This window comes from Oxyura jamaicensis, chromosome 1 (assembly GCF_011077185.1).
Source record: "Oxyura jamaicensis isolate SHBP4307 breed ruddy duck chromosome 1, BPBGC_Ojam_1.0, whole genome shotgun sequence".
Classification (NCBI taxonomy): Eukaryota; Metazoa; Chordata; class Aves; order Anseriformes; family Anatidae; genus Oxyura; species Oxyura jamaicensis.
In genome coordinates, this window is record NC_048893.1 from 115,676,135 (window position 1) to 115,693,121 (window position 16,987).

The window sequence follows — 16,987 nt, forward strand, 5'->3', positions numbered from 1 at the left end:
ACAGTCTGGAAAGCTCTATAGACAAGTTGAAAACAAACAGTATGATCACCTTAATTCAAGTGATCTGTGACGGCTTTAAGTTACAAGATGTAGTTTTCCACATGGAATTTGAGGATAACTAGGAAAAAAACTGTCTTGAGTTTCAGCCTGTGTAGTTACTCTCATGCTGGCACTGAAGTCTACAGATGATGATGTTGAAACATCAGAGATCTCAAGTCAAGCCTCTACTACACTGCCTGCAGTCCCAAGTGCTTTAAACAAACCTGAATCAGGGTGCCTGAATAAGGACACCTATATAAATCTGTTTAAGTCAAACTGTTACAGTTCAGAAGATTGCAAATTAACATGTTAACAAGGGGTATAGTAGCACCCAATTGCTGTATTAGCCCTCTGTCTTGAAAACAGGATTTAGCCTTCCCACACTTTAACTGACCTAAGGGCTTGTACAATTACATTAACAGCTTTACTACCAATTATTTATGAACAACGATGTGTGTCCTCATGCTTATTTCTATCCTAAAACTACCCTTCATTTTCTGTATACTCAATATTTAATAATCATTATGTCTCTTCAACTGTCCTTTATGGGATCTAAACTCATGCAGCCCATAACTAGGAAGCCCAGTTTTACTGATCATTTAAGTAATCACGTGAATATTCAAAAACCTACAAATGAAAGCATTTGCTGTTAAACAATTTCCAGAACAGTCATTATTGTAAGCCTCATTAATAGCTCCCTGCTCAGGAAAAAAATTGTAGTGAGTTAAAAAAAAATGTGATGAGAAACAACTGTAGTGAATTTAGAGAATAACGATATATTTTTACTGTATTTTAAAACATTAACTCAATCTTCTTTTTCATAATTCAGACTGCTCAACTTTCAGGTTTCCTGAAGACTTATCAACAATAACGTTGGATCACAGAATAAAGTTGAATCATAGAATAAAATAGTTTTAGCTGAAGCAGACCTACAAACACCGAGTCCAACTGTCAGAGTATTTCAGGGTTGACCCAAAGTTAAAACATATCATTAAGGTCCTTAATCCAAATGCCTCAAACATAGAGAGGCATGGGGCATCAACCACCTCACTACGCAGCAGGTTCCATTGTTTGACCACTCACACAGTAAGAAAGGTTTTCCTAATGTATAATCTGAACCTCTCCCGATGTACCTTTGCCCCATTCCCATTCAACCTGTCACTTAAATACCAAGGAGAAAAGATGAGCACCTCCCTTTCCACTTCCTCTAATCACGATGTTGCAGAGAGCAACGAGGTTACCTTACGACCTCCTTTTCTCCAAGCTTATCAAATCCAGTGTCCTCAGCCTCTCCTGATAGGACATGCCTTCCAGCCAGCCCTTTTACCAGTTTTGTTGCCCCCCCCCCCCCCCCGGACACAGTCAAGTATCTTAACATTTAATTTTTTTAAGTTATTGAACCCAGAACTACACAGAACACTCCAGGTGGGGCTACACCTACACAGAGTACAGCTTTGCTTGTTATCTGAAAGATCACTGGACAGCTTTAACTCTAGTTGAGCTTTGGCTTTGTGTTTTCTTCTGTAAACGCAAACTGCAGCTCTGTAATCCTCCCGTGTGACCTTACAGAGACCATACGTTTTCTTTCACTGCTTGAGTTCCAAAAGGAGTTCCCTGTTGGGCCAAGCTGGCCTCCCACCCGGCTTACTTGACTTATGATCACCTGAATTGCTTGCTCCTGTGCTTTTATTAGGTGGTTCTTGAGAAGTAACCAGCTCTTGTGGACCCTTAAGCCCTTAAAAGCAGATTCCCAGGGGATGCTGTTCTTTAAGACTTTGCATACATAGGTATTTGACCTCCTTTACTGACCACATTTGAGAAGACAATTCTGAGACACAGAATCCTGAAAAAGACCACCACTTGGTTTCAGATTTTTCTTCAGCTTTGTCTAATACCAATCATAAGAAGCACAAGTGTTCCTCTTCTCAGTACATGACATAGAATAAGCTCCTTCCTGCTTAGGAGCAGACTAGCAGCTTAATTCTTTACCTGTGCAGCCCAAATGTTGTCAAGATCCTGCAAAGTGAGGGCTTTCTCTTTGATGACAAAACGAAGAATCTTCTCTAACTTCTCTACATACTGAGGTTGATGAAGACTATCTCTCAACACAATTGATAAAATATTATTCTGCTGGATCCATTCCTGAATATAAAAAGAAAGTAGTGCCATCTCAAATTACTGAAGTGCTATCAATAATATTTAAGCAAATAAAAAAGAAAAAATCAGACTGTTAAGGATTGTTTTTATATATAATATCCTAATTGGGAGAAGCTAGAAAGATTGAGAACAAGAGGAAGGTATTTATCTCTAATTTCCTCTTTTAAAAACATCAGTGTTTTAAATAATCCAATGTGCCAGTCATTGTGATACCTTAAGGAAAATATTTTTTCCTGGCATATTAAAATCATGAACTCTAAGCATAAAGAAAGTTCAGACAAACTCAAACAAAAAGCCAATGGGAAGAAGAGTTAAGTCGTCTATTCAAGGAACAAAAGTTTTCCAATTCAAAATCATTAAACTTCAAAACCATTTTAAGACACTTCTAGCTTACTGCTATACTGGTATGCCGTATAGTATAGCACGCAAGAAGGGCATAAGCAAAGACTGATATGTAAAAAGGTTAGTTTATTTATGTATTTCCACTTGCATTTTTTAAATGTTTCTAATTGAATTAGAGGCAAATATTCAAGCAGTATGTAAGTAGATACATTTTTTTTCCAGTGGTGTCATTGACTGAGAATAGCTTCATACACTTATTTTTTTGTTCCAACTGAAAGAAAGCAGTGTGCACTTTGAGCATCAAAAAGGAAAAACATACAGCAAACTGTCCAATGCAGTGACCTTGATTACAGACTTAAAAATGTTCAGTCTAGTCTTGCAAAATATATAAACCTAGATATTTTCATTTAAAAACAGAGATCTTGGCTGAGATGCCAAACTATAGTGTGGAGAGTTATTTCTCCCTATTGCTTGAAAAGGTCAAACTTAGCAATGATTCCATTTTGCCAGCAGTCCTTCTGCAGATTATAAACCATTAGGTAGTTACAATGCTGAGGCAGAATAGTGCAAAAATAACAAAATTAAGTTCTGCAAAGATCAAGAGAAAAGAGCAAAATTGCTTTAACTTTATACATGCTCATGTTATTTGTTAGCCACATATGCTTTGAAGCTTAGAACAGTATTCAAAGTTTGTGAATGTTAAATAAAAATCACAAAATGTGATGTCTAGAACTTTCTGTACCAAAGAATACAGATGAACATTTTACTTTTCTACACACTTCTGCTTCTGAAAGGTGGAAAGCCGTGTAATCATTCGGAATTCTCATTAGAAGAAAATAATATGAAGTATAAAAAGTGGACTACACCCTTATTTAAATGAACATTCAATTTTTAGGTACAGTGTCACTAAAGTTTCAAATAAATAACACCTGTGTTTTTTTCCTTTTTAAACCCTGTATGAAAAACATGCTATTCGAAGATCCCTTTTTAGAGCACATTTTTAGCAGCACTGTAAGTATTTCTTAACAGAAGCTTTGAAACAAATACAGCAATTTTTCACAGAAAGATGACTATTAAAAGGACTTATTACTATGATGTAATACCTACTGTTTACAACATGACATGAAAACGAGTACTGTACAAGATCCATTGTGTATCGCTCCTTCTACAATAAGTGATAAGAAGGAAGACAACCTATTCAATGAATTAAGGTGAAGAGGAGAACTTACTGCCATTCTTTCAGCTGTGAGCCATTCTTCCTCTTCAGGATTACCATGCCGATGGGTATAATATGACACACTGGTTATTACTTTGTTAACTTCATTTAGTGCGTTCATTTTACCATTGAAAGAAGAAATTTGTAACAACCTGTAAGAGAAATTAAATGTAAGAAGTGTGAAATAAATATTAATGGGAACCTACCATATCAGAAGTAGCATCTTACCTAAGTATCATTTTTAACCTAAATATTTCTAAGTTTTTTACAGTTTCTTCTTGTCCTGGAACTCTTGAAGCTAAGTTCTTTAGAGATTTGATTATCATTGACAGAGCATCGTTTTTGGCTTCATTCTTTGCTTCTTTTTTCAGTTCATCGTCTGTTAAATTTTCTAAAAATTGTGGAACCATTTCTATAATTGGAAGGAAATATTTCTTCACTGTATGTAATGTTAGAAATTCATAACATTGTCCAAATGGCCTAAAAACAAAGAAAAAAGTGATCAAAGTGCCATAATCAACAGTTGTGTAATATTAAGACAGTAAGGAACAATTTATTCTAGAAACTTTAGTCTCTTTACAAGCACACGAAACATCAAAGTTAAAGGCAACTAATTAAGAGGTGTGGCAATGGGAGTGTTTCAACAAAAGACTAAGTTTCGTACTAACTCCATGTTCTATTAAACATATTTGGAAAACTTGAACTATGAAAAATATTCTTTAAAAACTTACTTAATGAGAGCTGCAATTATCTGAACATTCAATGCTGATCCACTCATGAAGCGATCATGCAAGATCTGAAATCCATTTAATGTGCCAAACTTGTTGATAAGATCTACTAGCCAACCCTGAAATAAAATGATCAGTTATTATCTGACTTTTACAAATAACCATCCAGAAGTACTTTTAAGTACCTATCGGTAACAAAATGACTTAAAAAGAACTATTTACAGAATAAATTGTTAGAAGGTAACAACTATCAGGGAATGAGCCTATGTAGTTTAGATACTCAGTGTTAAGGAAATGCTTATAAATAGACAAATCTATTTTTCCCATTATCATGGCAAAAAACAGATAATGTATAGTAGATATTCAAGGAAATTAATCAAATATATAAGAATTTAAATGCCTGTACTTCAGGCTTGGCTGCTAAATTTCTACACAAAACAGGATGATTCTGATACTCTTTTCTGGTCGTGGATGTGATAATGCTGCATAAAAATGCAGCAAGAACGCAAAATAACATTCTTACAAACAAGGCTAGCAATGCAAGGAAGTCCAAGGACACAGAGTTCTTTATCTTCTGTTCTCACATATCAATAGCTACCAGTTCTACTAGACAAAAAAAAAAAAAAAAAAAAGCAACAAAAATTTAATTCATATATCTCCTGAGTTTATACCAATACCAGTGGGCAACCAATGCTGAAAAATTCAGACCCAAGAACTGAAACGAATTACCGATCTGAACTGCCAGTTGGAAAAAAAAAAATCCCTAGTTCCCATCTTCTGGAACTGTAAGAAAAGGGAGGGAAAATTCCTATGTTATCACATAATCCCCTCCTTAAAATGTGTCACCAACAAAATCTCATTGAATGAAGAGTTAAACCCATCACCTGGCAAATACAAGCAAGCACATTAGCACAGTAGGAATAGCATTCCAATAAGGTTGTGCCAGATTACCACAGAAACACAACTCAGTTTCATTGTGGACCAAAGACTGAAAGAGTCAGAAGAGCAAGAATGTATTAAATCATGATTGATCAAAGAGTGAAAAGCAGCAAAACATTTTACTGATAAACAAAATCAAGTACAACCACCCCCTGAAACACTTCTCTATGGCTACTGGGTAGCTAGGTAACAGTAGTTAATAAAATCAGCATTTCAATATTCAGGTCGGAAAAAGCTGGTACCTTTGGTGATCGTGGGTCAGGAGGACGGGCATAAAGTTCATCTTCAGCAAGCTGTACTCCTGCAGGAACTGTTTCAGAGGGACGTGTACCATTGTATAGATGGAATTTGCAGTGAGGATTTAAGGCCATGGCAAGAAGTTCAAGAAGGGGAAACCAATCCTGGGACAGCTTGGCCACACAGAGTTCAACTAGTCGATGAGTGTTGTTAATAATACATCTCTATTAAGAAAAAACAAACAATATGGCAGGTGACTACTCCAATACGAACTATAAACTCTGAACCATTTGCACCTACTATGCAGAATTGCATAAGAGTTTTACAACGCTGTACTTACAACTTTGTACTTCCTCCAATAAAGGGTTTAAACAAACTTATATCTGTTTTCAGCTAAAAAAATAATTTGGGAAAAAGACACAAATATTTTTGGTTATTTGAAACACAAATCAACACTGAACTATCGACTTTTCCTTCTTTCACCCATCTCTCTCACAGATTTCAATTTGCTTATCAAGATCTCTACAGTTTCTCATTTGGCACGTGACCAGCTGTCCAAGAGGCAGTTTTTAATATTCAAGTAGCTGCTACAAACATTCAGAATTTAGAAGGTTGATGAAAACTTTTACTAAAAAATGAAGTTTTCATATCACGCACATAAAAATAAGCAGGTCTCTTCTCTATACATCTGACCAAAGACAATCTCGTGAACAAGAACTGCCCTACTGAACATTCAAAGTTCAGTTCCTGTCCATATCATCTCGTGTTTTATTTCCTTCCAAAAACACCAGAGGCACTAAGATGAAATAATGATGAAAGAAGGGTGATTTTTCCTCCTAAGAGTCCCGTATATGAGAACGTTTCTATTTTCCTGTTGTGATGATTTCTGACATTCAGTCTCTAAAGTCTCCTCAGTCACAAATGCAGTCTCCGTTCTCATTTAAATTACTATGTTATTCAGAAACAGCTTAAAACAAACAAAACTACTTACATGGATTTCAAACTTCCAGCCGCTCACTGCCTCATCAGTAAGGATTTTTGTGAAAGATATTGTTAACCCATCTCGAAAAAATCGCTGGCACGCTTCACTTTTGACATCAAGGCCTATTTTAAAAGAAAGAAAAAAAAAAACAGTCACAACTATTACATATGTAATTTCATTAGTTGTTACACAAACTTTTAAATACTGAAAGCACTGGCTTAGACATCAAAGGTTTGGTGTTCAAAGTTTCAGAGTTATTTTTAAAAGAGATACTTTGTATAAAGCCAAACTTATGTAAGACTGAATGGACAAAATAAATGGGGGATTAATTTCTAGTAAAGACACCTGAACAACTGCACTCTAGTTTATTTTTCAATTATTTTGAAAACATAGGGTTTTTTTTTGCCATGCTTGTAAAACTAAATGTACAGTAGCAAAAATAAGTACAGTCTTTATTTTTCACTCTTCCAGTATACTCGGCATTTCATAAAACCACAAAATGGTTGAGGTGGGAAGGGAGCTCTGAAGGTCACCAGTCTAGCCCCCCACCCCCCCACCTCTGTAAATTAATTAATGAGACCTCCTGACAGTCAGTCCCCTGGCTTTGGAAGGACTGATTTGGTTTATCCAATTGAAGTTCCTCATAGTCACAAACAACTGTACAATAGAGGTTCCTTTCAAAAGTGATCACATAACATCTGTCCTCCACAGTATTATTACACGCCATAAAGACTTTCCAAACTCTCCTAACAAGGCTTGGCAGTCTGTATGTTTACAGTGGTTGCAGCTCTCAAGCAGCTTCAGTAAAGCAAGAATCTTTGGAAAGCCCCTGTTACACCTTGAGAACTACAGCAGCGTTCCCTCTTTTATCACTACCAGAGGTACATGATATACCCTGTGTAGCCAAGTACCAAAAATTCCACATTAGCTTCCCATCTAGCTCAGTCTGGGTGCCTGACATCTGCACATTAAAAAGGCTACAAAGCACTATAACAAAATGACAAAAGAGAGCAAGGGAGATAGACACTGCCTAAAGCTTCTGCATTGGTAGTAAACAAAGGACTTCTAAGTTAACTCCCCAAGAGTGTAAAGATGACAGCTTCAGCCTATATACAAAGAAGAGGACAAGAGAAGGCATCCAAACCCACTCAACTTGACCTAGGGGAAATGCTCCTTTCAAATTTAACAATGAATTTAATTCTCAAATACAAATTTAAAGTGCGCCCTTCAAGTGATTTTAAAGTTCCTCTGAGTAACAGTATATTGCACTAAAATCTCTCTAAAACTTCCAAGTACTTCTGGCACCGCTTCCTCCCACAATGGTGGGCCAGCTTCTGTCAGCAAGACTTTTCAAACGAAGTTTAGGAACACCAAAACAGATTTTGTTTCAAAATGCATTGTCCTTTCTGTGTTTCACTAAACTTGGGAAGAAAGGAAAGATGGAGAACCTTAAAAGGCACCCACATAACTAACTTCTAGATATATAATGACCCTCTATCTTCTCCCACAATGCTCTGTATTTCTGAAACTACATATGCTACTCATGGAAGGAGCCAAGGCTGGGTATCTACCAAGACAGGACAGTCATCAAAAGCAGGGTACAGGAAGACAGCAGGGTGGGAGAGGAAGCAGCAGCAATCCAAAGGCAGTGAGAAGAGAAGCAGCAGTTATATTAGTCACCTGGTATCTACTGCTTCAATCAGATTCAGTATCGGTAAGTTTTAGGTAAGACCACAAGCAGCCTTTTTTGCTCATTTTCCAAATTCTGAGGGCAGAGAATGATGAGGATGACAGGACAGAATTGCATGCATGCAGCTCTGAGCTGCGTATTCAGAGAAGGGTTGTGGAAATGGATTATGCAATGAGAAAAAAAAAAATGTAAACATGGAATTAAAAGGTGATGTGCAACATACAGTAAATGTGAGCTGCAATTAGGGGGATTGGAAATGGAAAAGGTGGAGCACCAAAGCCCCAAGCAGAATCAACTAGCTCCTCTCTAGGACTCTGGATTTCGTAACTTTGCAGCTGGAACCCCAGAACGTGAGCTGGCTCCATGCCTTGTTACAGCAGTAGGCCTGTGAAGCCACCCCCCCCCCCAAAAAAAAAACCAAAAAACTGAAGCCTCGGGCAGTACTGCACAGAAGTTCTTCAGTGGCTTGGCAAGGGCTGGCTCAGACCCTGCAGAACAGAAGGTGACCTGGACCTGATAAGCCCTGAGGAACACACACTTGCCCATGGATGCAGTGGCTATACATGGCACTCGAGTTCTGGCACTTTCAAGAACTCTTAATTATCAGAAGTATTTAAGTTCTTCTATACTCAGATACCACATTGACCTTGCTGTAATTCATTTCACTGAATTAGTTCTATTCCGACAAACTTAGCTAAGAAATTTCTGAACATGAAGCAACAAAAATCTGCTGTTTTTGGTTTAAGAAAGATAGCTGAAAATTTCATTGAAAAAACATTTCAAGAACATTTTTCAAACACTGAAAAAACATTTCAAGAAAACGCAGAAAATAGTTTCAGCAATTCACTCAAGGATGGCCCCACAGAAATGTAAATGGACATCCAGAAGGAGATCATCTTTAGAAAAAGCTTTTTTTTTTTTTCATTATTAGGTTCTAGGGCCTGCCCCTCTACTCTTTCACTCTCTGTAAACCTTTGCAATTCATCAAAGCCAAAGATTTGGGATAAAAATTGATGGCTTAAGTTATGTGGTGAAATCTCATTTTCGGTTTCAATAAGCTACAAATTGTTAAGTTGCATTGCACCTTGCTTGTGTGTGTTGTACAGAGAAGTTTTGGCAGCATGTTAAAAACCGAATGTAAACATTACAAATAACGAAATCCACAACACAGACAGCAGTAGAGAGTCGATGAGATTTTAAAAGAAAGAATGAAGAATATTCTAGACTATTAAAAAAAAACAACAACAACAAGAACCATTTTTTCCCTTATAAATTTATAGCATCCAAATCATTATGACATTTATTTCCGGAGCATGGCCCATTATTCAAAACACTTTGTAAGTATTCCAGAATTATGGGAAAATAAACAGTCTTGCTGTTCAGTGCTGGTTTTGAAATAGAAACTCCAGACTATCACTTGATAGTCTTATGGCTTGCTTAATGAAGAATAATCCATTGATGTCTACACATAAAAAGATAATCTTCCATAAATAAACACATCTGCCAGGAATAATGCAAGTCACAGTCTAGACAGGATTCATACTACTCTGTCAAATTTGCACCTCGCACTTGAACATAATGATTAAATTTTATTCTTAATAAGTACTTTCAATTCTGATAAATTCCTTTCAATTTTATTTCCTGAAACTATTTAAAGACGATGCAAACATCACCCTAAAAAACAGGGTCACAATGAAAGAAATTACTCCAGAGTCATTTCAGAAAGCCAATGCCAATGGCCACTGGCAACATCAGGAATAAAAGCTACTTAAGAACTCTTAACCACTAGAAGAAGGTGCTTGATTAAAAAAATAAAATCAGTGGGCTCTAATGAGTTACAGATCACAATAAAAATGTACGTAGTTTAACAGCTGGTTAATTTTCAATTTCTGCTTTCAGTTCTTCTCTTTTGAAACAGAACTCCTCAGGTTAAAAAAAATGTTTATAGATAGTTAGCAAGATGTCCAGTTTCTGATCTTACTGAGGTAGCAGAACACATTTTCAAGTTAAGAAATTTACATAATAATCGTTTTTATTACTTCTTGAAACAGACAGTGTCAGCCAAGTTCTGAATTAGAAAAGCAGTGTCTGTTACAGCACGTGAGCAACCTACCATATGCCTTGAGAACTGAAACTTGTTTAAAAAAGAAAAAAGTGCCATGTTAGCCACTGTGTAACTTCAAGCATCAGGGGAAAAATAACATCTATGATGTAGCTAACACTATAACAGTTAAAGAGCAACTATTCCTAACAGCTTTCATTGGAATGACCACACAAAGGAATTTAGAGGGCAAGAAGAACAACAGTTAAATAGCAATGCAGAAGCACTTTTCAAAATTGGACACTGACTTAATAAAATCATACCACAGAAAGTGTATGCTTAGATTTCCACTGTTTTTCATAGCTTTAAGAGGAAAGAAACAGATGACTGGGAACTTTCAGATATGTATGATGCTTTTGTGAAGTACAATAATGTTAAGAGTAGCCAAGAATCTCATTCTGCTCATATTACTTCACTGCACTGCACTGACATGTTTTTATGTTTTGTTGTTGTTGTTTTATTTTAATGACCTAACAGCTGGCACTACATACATCTCCTCTCTCATAAATCACAAGCAGAACTTTCTTTTATGGCACTAGAAAAGGGTGCATTTTCTTTCTGGAAGCTGCAATTTCTTTTGTTCCTGAACAGGCATGATCTCTTAAAAAATTCTACGCTCTTCTTAAAATTCCTGCCAGATCTCACTACATGCAATGAAAGCCAATTCCAAATGCAACTCCAGCTGATAAATCAGTTCTAGCAACAGTGTATAATTAACCTATTTTGGATCACCTGGGTGCAGCCTATCTTTTGTTTCTCTAGAGAGAGCTCCAAAGCAAAAAAAGACAGAAAACAAATCAATATAACCAAGAATTTAATGACCACAGCCAGCTTCTTATTCTTGAAACTGCCTAAGAATAACCTTTATCATCATAGAAATGAAGTCATCCTGGTCTAGCTATGTCACAGTAAGGAACAGGCACTTTGTATGTCACTATATTTAAAACACGACTGGCTGGTAAGTATAGATACCCGAGAAAAGTATTTTTATCTGACTTGAGGTATTACACAAACACTGGAGCTACAAATATTGTCCAGGACAAGAGTCCAAAACCACCTTCCAGAAACAAAACTTTCCACAACATGGGTCAAATTTGTCAATTTAGCAAACATATATACAATCCTGACAGGGAACCATCCTAGTTCCCAGTAAGTTAGTAGTAGTTCTACCGTACTGCTTGCTGTAGCTAAGTCATGCTGTTTAATATTCTAACTCTTCCTCTAATATTCTCAAAAGTGTGTATATGCCAAAGTTGAACAAAAATGCATGGCAAGACATTTGGAAAACTAGATAAGCAACTTGGTTCTAGAAACAAACAAACAAAATCTTTGAGATTTAGTATCTGTTATGAAGACCAAACCCAGTAGCTCTGATATCTAACCGAATACAGAAAACAGGTAGGACAGGAATGACAAGATTTTTATTGCTGTGAGCTTCTTCAACCTTGCTACTCATCCTGCATAAAGTACCTAATTTCTACCTACATTTTTTTTTTTTGGTTTTGTTTTGTTTTTTAAAAGTTTCTGATTTATGAGGGTTCTGCATGCCACTCACACCAGGGCTGTAATGGTAATAATTAAGAACTTTTAAGCCTCCACCAGGAACTCAAAAGAACTCTCACAAGCAGAGATTGGAGTGGTCCAATAATCATTCATTGTTTGTTCAGCTTACCTTTTTTACTCAGGTCAATAGCAGCTTCTAGAAGAACTTCTAATTCCCCTTTCGGCAATACAGGAACAACCCATCGAGGCCTGCATTCAAAAGCAAAATAAAACAAACCCACATAAATCAACTGTTCTTCTTAAAAATCGGGAATCCTCAATCCTTTGTAAAGCTTGTAATATGGAGTAAAAATAAGCATTTTTAAAAGCCCTGATGAAGACTCCACTTTGCAAAAAATATTACTTTGAGCCTCTCTTTACAGCTGTAATCCAATGCAATAAGGAAATTCAAGAAATCCAGTGGAACAAAAATGCACAAATCCTACTTCTGCTGTCAAGATAGTTGCACAAGTAATCTGCACACACTGGAAAAAAAAACAATGAGTGTGAAAGTACCTGTTGATCATGTCATCCAACTTTGCCAGGTCTGTGTGTGGAAATGCAGGCTCCTCATCTTCAAGCTGGGGTGGAGCATCTCCTTGTCCCTGCTCATCAGGCGGGGTAGCTGGGGAGTTCTCATTGGAAGAATCAGGTGAAGATGTCTAAAATTGATGTAGAAAACACTTTTTAAGTACCGTCTGTACTTCTGTGCCACTTATTTTGCCTTTTTACTTCATGTTATGTTTCAAAGAATTGCTTAAAATATATGCCTATTATCATACATTGTAATAATTTGATTTTAGATCTATGAACAAAAAATAATAGCATGCAACAAGTTTATTGTTTTATCTTAATGGTTTAAGAATTTATGTATGTTCCCAGAGAGGAATTTTTTTTTGAGACTTACTTTCATTCGCCTATCTAGAAGATGAAAAGAGACTACATGGATGCTCTGTTTTTACGTTATCTTCTGAAGAAAATATGAATATTTTAGGTAGAAAACCTTCAGCAACAGCACAGAAGGATCATGAAAACATTTTCTGAAAACATTTAAAATGAATACCACTGCAGCTGACTACTAACCAACCTCCAAGCACACAATTAGTTAAGCCCATTTTGATGGGCTGTGCAAACTACTACAATGTGTTTTGTAGATGCACATTTATTTGTGCACAGAAAGAGTATAGATTGACAACAAATTGAAAATAACGGTTCAGATCAGAAGAGCAAGATCAGAAGACAAGTGAGGACCAAAAAGACCAGAACCTCAAGATTTTTTTAAGAAAACGCATTATACTGGATTTGGCTGGCATGGAGTCAATTTTCTTCACAGCAGACCATATGGTGCTGGGATTTGGATGTGTGACCACAACAGTATTGATAACACACCAAAGTTTTAGATATTGCTGAACACTGCTTATAGTGTCAAGGCCGCCTCCGCTTCTCACTGTCCCCACAGTGGGTAGCTTATGGGTGAACAAGAGGCTGGGAGGGGACAGAGCTGGGACAGCTGACCTGAAGTGACCAAACATATTCTGTACAATATAGTGTTATGTTTGGCAATAAGACTGAGGGCAGTTTTCTCCCAAGGGAGCAACAGGCTGGGGACTAGCTGGGCATCTGTTGACTGGTGGTGTGTGACAGCTCTTGCATCACTTCCTACTCCTCCACACCCCTCTCTTATTAATACTGTCTTCATCACAACCTGCAAATTTTCACCACTTTCCCCTTCCAATTCCCTCTCCCCATTCCACATGGATGGAGAGAGCAAGCAACTGGGTGGGAGCATACCTGTCAGCCCACCACTTACGTACCAAGGAACAACTCATTCTCAAGAAGTAACAAACATTAAATCGAATGATATTAAACAAACATCGCCCTCATACTGCATTAAATGAAAAGGTGTGGCTTTTTTTAACCAGGTTTGGTCACAATGTTTAAATGCATCTTTTCTTTTTCTTTTTTGCCTGACAGAAAAGAATCATCACATTATCATGTAGTGTATCTGAAAGTTTTTAATTTTCTTTTGAAAGCAGGATACCATGTTCAAAAAAAAAAACACAAAAAAACACAACACAATACTCTATGGGGTTCAGGTAGTCAAGTACAATGGACAAGGACTTAGATAATGCTGATAATAAAGAGATACCTATGCCCATAAGCTCTTTTATCCAAAAAGTGCTTTTGCAGAACTGAAGTCACAGAGTAGCTTTACCAGTCTGTGGTAGACACAACAACAATGCGGTTCTGAGGAATTTTCCAATATAATTCCAAGAACAATTATTTTTCAAAATAAGCATGCTTGGAAAAGCTATGCCCCTGCCTGAAAAGGGAGCCTTTTTTGCATGCTCCCTAACAGTACCTAATTTGCCAATAGCACCGCCTTCATCCCTGAAATTCCTTTTGTACCCTCGAGAAAGAATAAAAGAATAGCTAACTTAACTAGACATCTCCAGAACCATACAAACAGTTCAAATAAGTCATAAACAGCATTTGTAAAGAAATGGCTCCTTTAGTGTTAGATAACTTGATAGTATCGTACCTGATTCTGCTGAAGGGGAGGCTGGGACTGTCCATCAGGAGCCTGGCCCTGGCTATCATTGCCTCCTACCGGAGAGCCACGAGTCGTGGCTGTCATACTCGACACAGGGCAGATCTTTGCAATTTTGTCTGCTTAAGTAGTTGTTGTGAGGGAAGAAATTATAGTCCACTTAGTAAAGTTGAAGTACCAGCATATGCTTGCCTTAAAAAGCTCCAACTCAAGAACATGCCATCTTGCAGAGACCATTGCATAACCTGAAAAAAAGAAAAGACAATATGCTATATTGCCACACACATAAAAAAAATATACTGCTATAAAGGATCTTTTATTTTAGACTTAGTGTTTCTTTTTACTGAGTACAACTGACATCAGAAGGTAACAGTTGAAATATTTAACATGATTTAACACTCTAAGCAAAAATTATACCGATAATTACTGTTACACCACTGTGAAACTGACACACATCCAAACACATGCAGCTGTTTACTCTGATACAATCTGCTTAAACTGCTACAGTAGATTCTCAATTTGGATTCAGGGCACTGATCTAGGCCCACAAAGAAGTGTACCTCATGACCTGATGAAGAACATAAACCAGCACATTTGTCATCTTTTCCGACATTCTCTTCCTAACAGTGCCCAACTGCAGATGTCTGAGGGGAGTTAAGGGAGATTGTTTCTACCTCAGTTAAGACTAACAGAGTCTGCAGCCAAACTTCTGTAAGCACACAGTATTCATTCTAGACGTCTGACCTGTATTCCCTTGTTCCAGCACTCACCTATGGAAACCTGGATCTGTTGACTTTTCAAACCCACTACAAAGCTCATCTCACCCCCACCAACTATTTTAGGCGATTATATGAAAATAGGGACATCAGATTTACTTACTGATGTTATAATAATGATATACCAACAGTTCAATAATTGTTACGCATTTAAAATTCATTATTTATCATTTAAGGAAAGAAGTTTTATTTTATACCTATTATGTTAGGCTCAGTATTTATTTTACTCTATAGTAATTTAACAAAAATGAAAATACTAAGTTACACAAACAATTACACACTATATCACAGGCACTATATAACCATGGTATCTTCCAGACCAACTCAGACTTCCAAATGCTACATAAACCAACAAGAGTACTCAAAGTTTAAAAGAAAAAAAAAAAAGTAGGGTGGTAGAAAGAATTCTGTAAGCTTTCAGTAACAGTGATTTGGCGCTGCTAAGCTCCTGATTCACAGGATCACAGCATGGCTGAGGCTGGCAGGGAGCTCTGGAGGCCACCTGCTCCAAACCCTGCCCAGGATGGGCCACCCAGAGCAGGGTGCCCAGGGCCAGGCCCAGGCGGCTTTGGAGATCCCCAAGGAGGAGACCCCACAGCTCTTTGGGCAGCCTGTGCCAGGGCTCCTCACCCGCACAGCACAGAAGTGCTGCCCGGTGCACAGAGGGAGCCTCCTGGGCTCCAGCTTGTGCCCACTGCCTCCTGTCCTGACACAGGGCACCACTGAGAAGAGCCTGGCTCCATCTTCTTTGCACCCTCCCTTCAGGTATTGAAGCTTGGCTGCAGATATTCAGAAAAGAGCTTCAACATGAATCAGCAGTGTGCCCTGGCAAGTCAAGAGGGCAAACCAAGTTTTGGGGTGCACTAAACACAGCACAGGCAGCTGGTCAAAAGAGGCCAGGAATAGAGATTCTCCATCTCTAGTGTTGGTGTGGCCCCATTTTGAATATTACTTGCAGTTCTGGGCTCCACTATAATAATGTTATATGTTACGGTTCTTGATAGTATCCAAAGGAGGGCAACAAAGTTGTTAAAAGGCTGGAAGGCATGTCCTGTGAGGAGAGGCTGAGAACACTTGGGCTGTCCAGTCTGGAGAAGAAGAGGCCAAGAGAGACCTCATTGCTCTCTGCAACCTCCTGAGGAGGGAAAGTGAAGAGGGAGGCACCGGTCTCTTCTCACTGGTAACCAACAAGAGGATGTGCAGGAATGGCACAAAGCTGCACCAGGGACATTCAGAGTGGACATCAGTAAAGGTATCTTTACCGTGAGGGTTGTCAAACACTGCAACAGGCTGCCTGGTGAGGTGGGTTGATGCCCCATGTCTGTCCACCCTTGAGGCATTTGGATAAGGCCCTTGATGGTAAGTTTTAACTTTGGGTCAGCCCTGAAGTGGTCAGCCAGTTGGACAAGAAGATCTTGGTAGGTCTGCTTCAACTGAATTATTCTATTCTATACAGGTTAACAAGTTAAAGTTTCTGCTGTAACACTATGCATATTGATGACTGTTTTATTGCAACATCTCATGCCAATTCCTTTTCAATGCTGTTGCTGCCTTTTTCCAAGATCCTTTAAAATCCTTTCCTAAATTGTGGAAATTTGCAAGGCAGGGTTACAAATACAGTGCAAATTTTGATCAAATATACTCCTCCTCCTCTATCCAGCCTCTGATCTCATTATCACCAACAAAT

General features: G+C 37.8%; 1 protein-coding gene across 2 annotated transcripts in view; it reads right to left on the reverse strand.

Annotated features, from left to right (window-relative positions):
• Nucleotides 1-16,987, reverse strand: part of USP9X (ubiquitin specific peptidase 9 X-linked) — a 101,154-nt gene that overhangs the window by 60,705 nt on the left and 23,462 nt on the right. For both annotated transcript variants that reach the window (XM_035315988.1, XM_035315987.1), the window contains exons 2-10: nt 14,516-14,769; nt 12,490-12,635; nt 12,104-12,183; nt 6,650-6,762; nt 5,664-5,882; nt 4,486-4,601; nt 3,983-4,234; nt 3,768-3,906; nt 2,029-2,181 (exon numbers count right to left, since the gene is read on the reverse strand). In XM_035315988.1, the coding sequence (XP_035171879.1) occupies nt 2,029-2,181; nt 3,768-3,906; nt 3,983-4,234; nt 4,486-4,601; nt 5,664-5,882; nt 6,650-6,762; nt 12,104-12,183; nt 12,490-12,635; nt 14,516-14,611 (1,314 nt within the window). In that variant the 5' untranslated portion in view covers nt 14,612-14,769. The remainder of the gene's footprint in view (nt 1-2,028; nt 2,182-3,767; nt 3,907-3,982; nt 4,235-4,485; nt 4,602-5,663; nt 5,883-6,649; nt 6,763-12,103; nt 12,184-12,489; nt 12,636-14,515; nt 14,770-16,987) is intronic.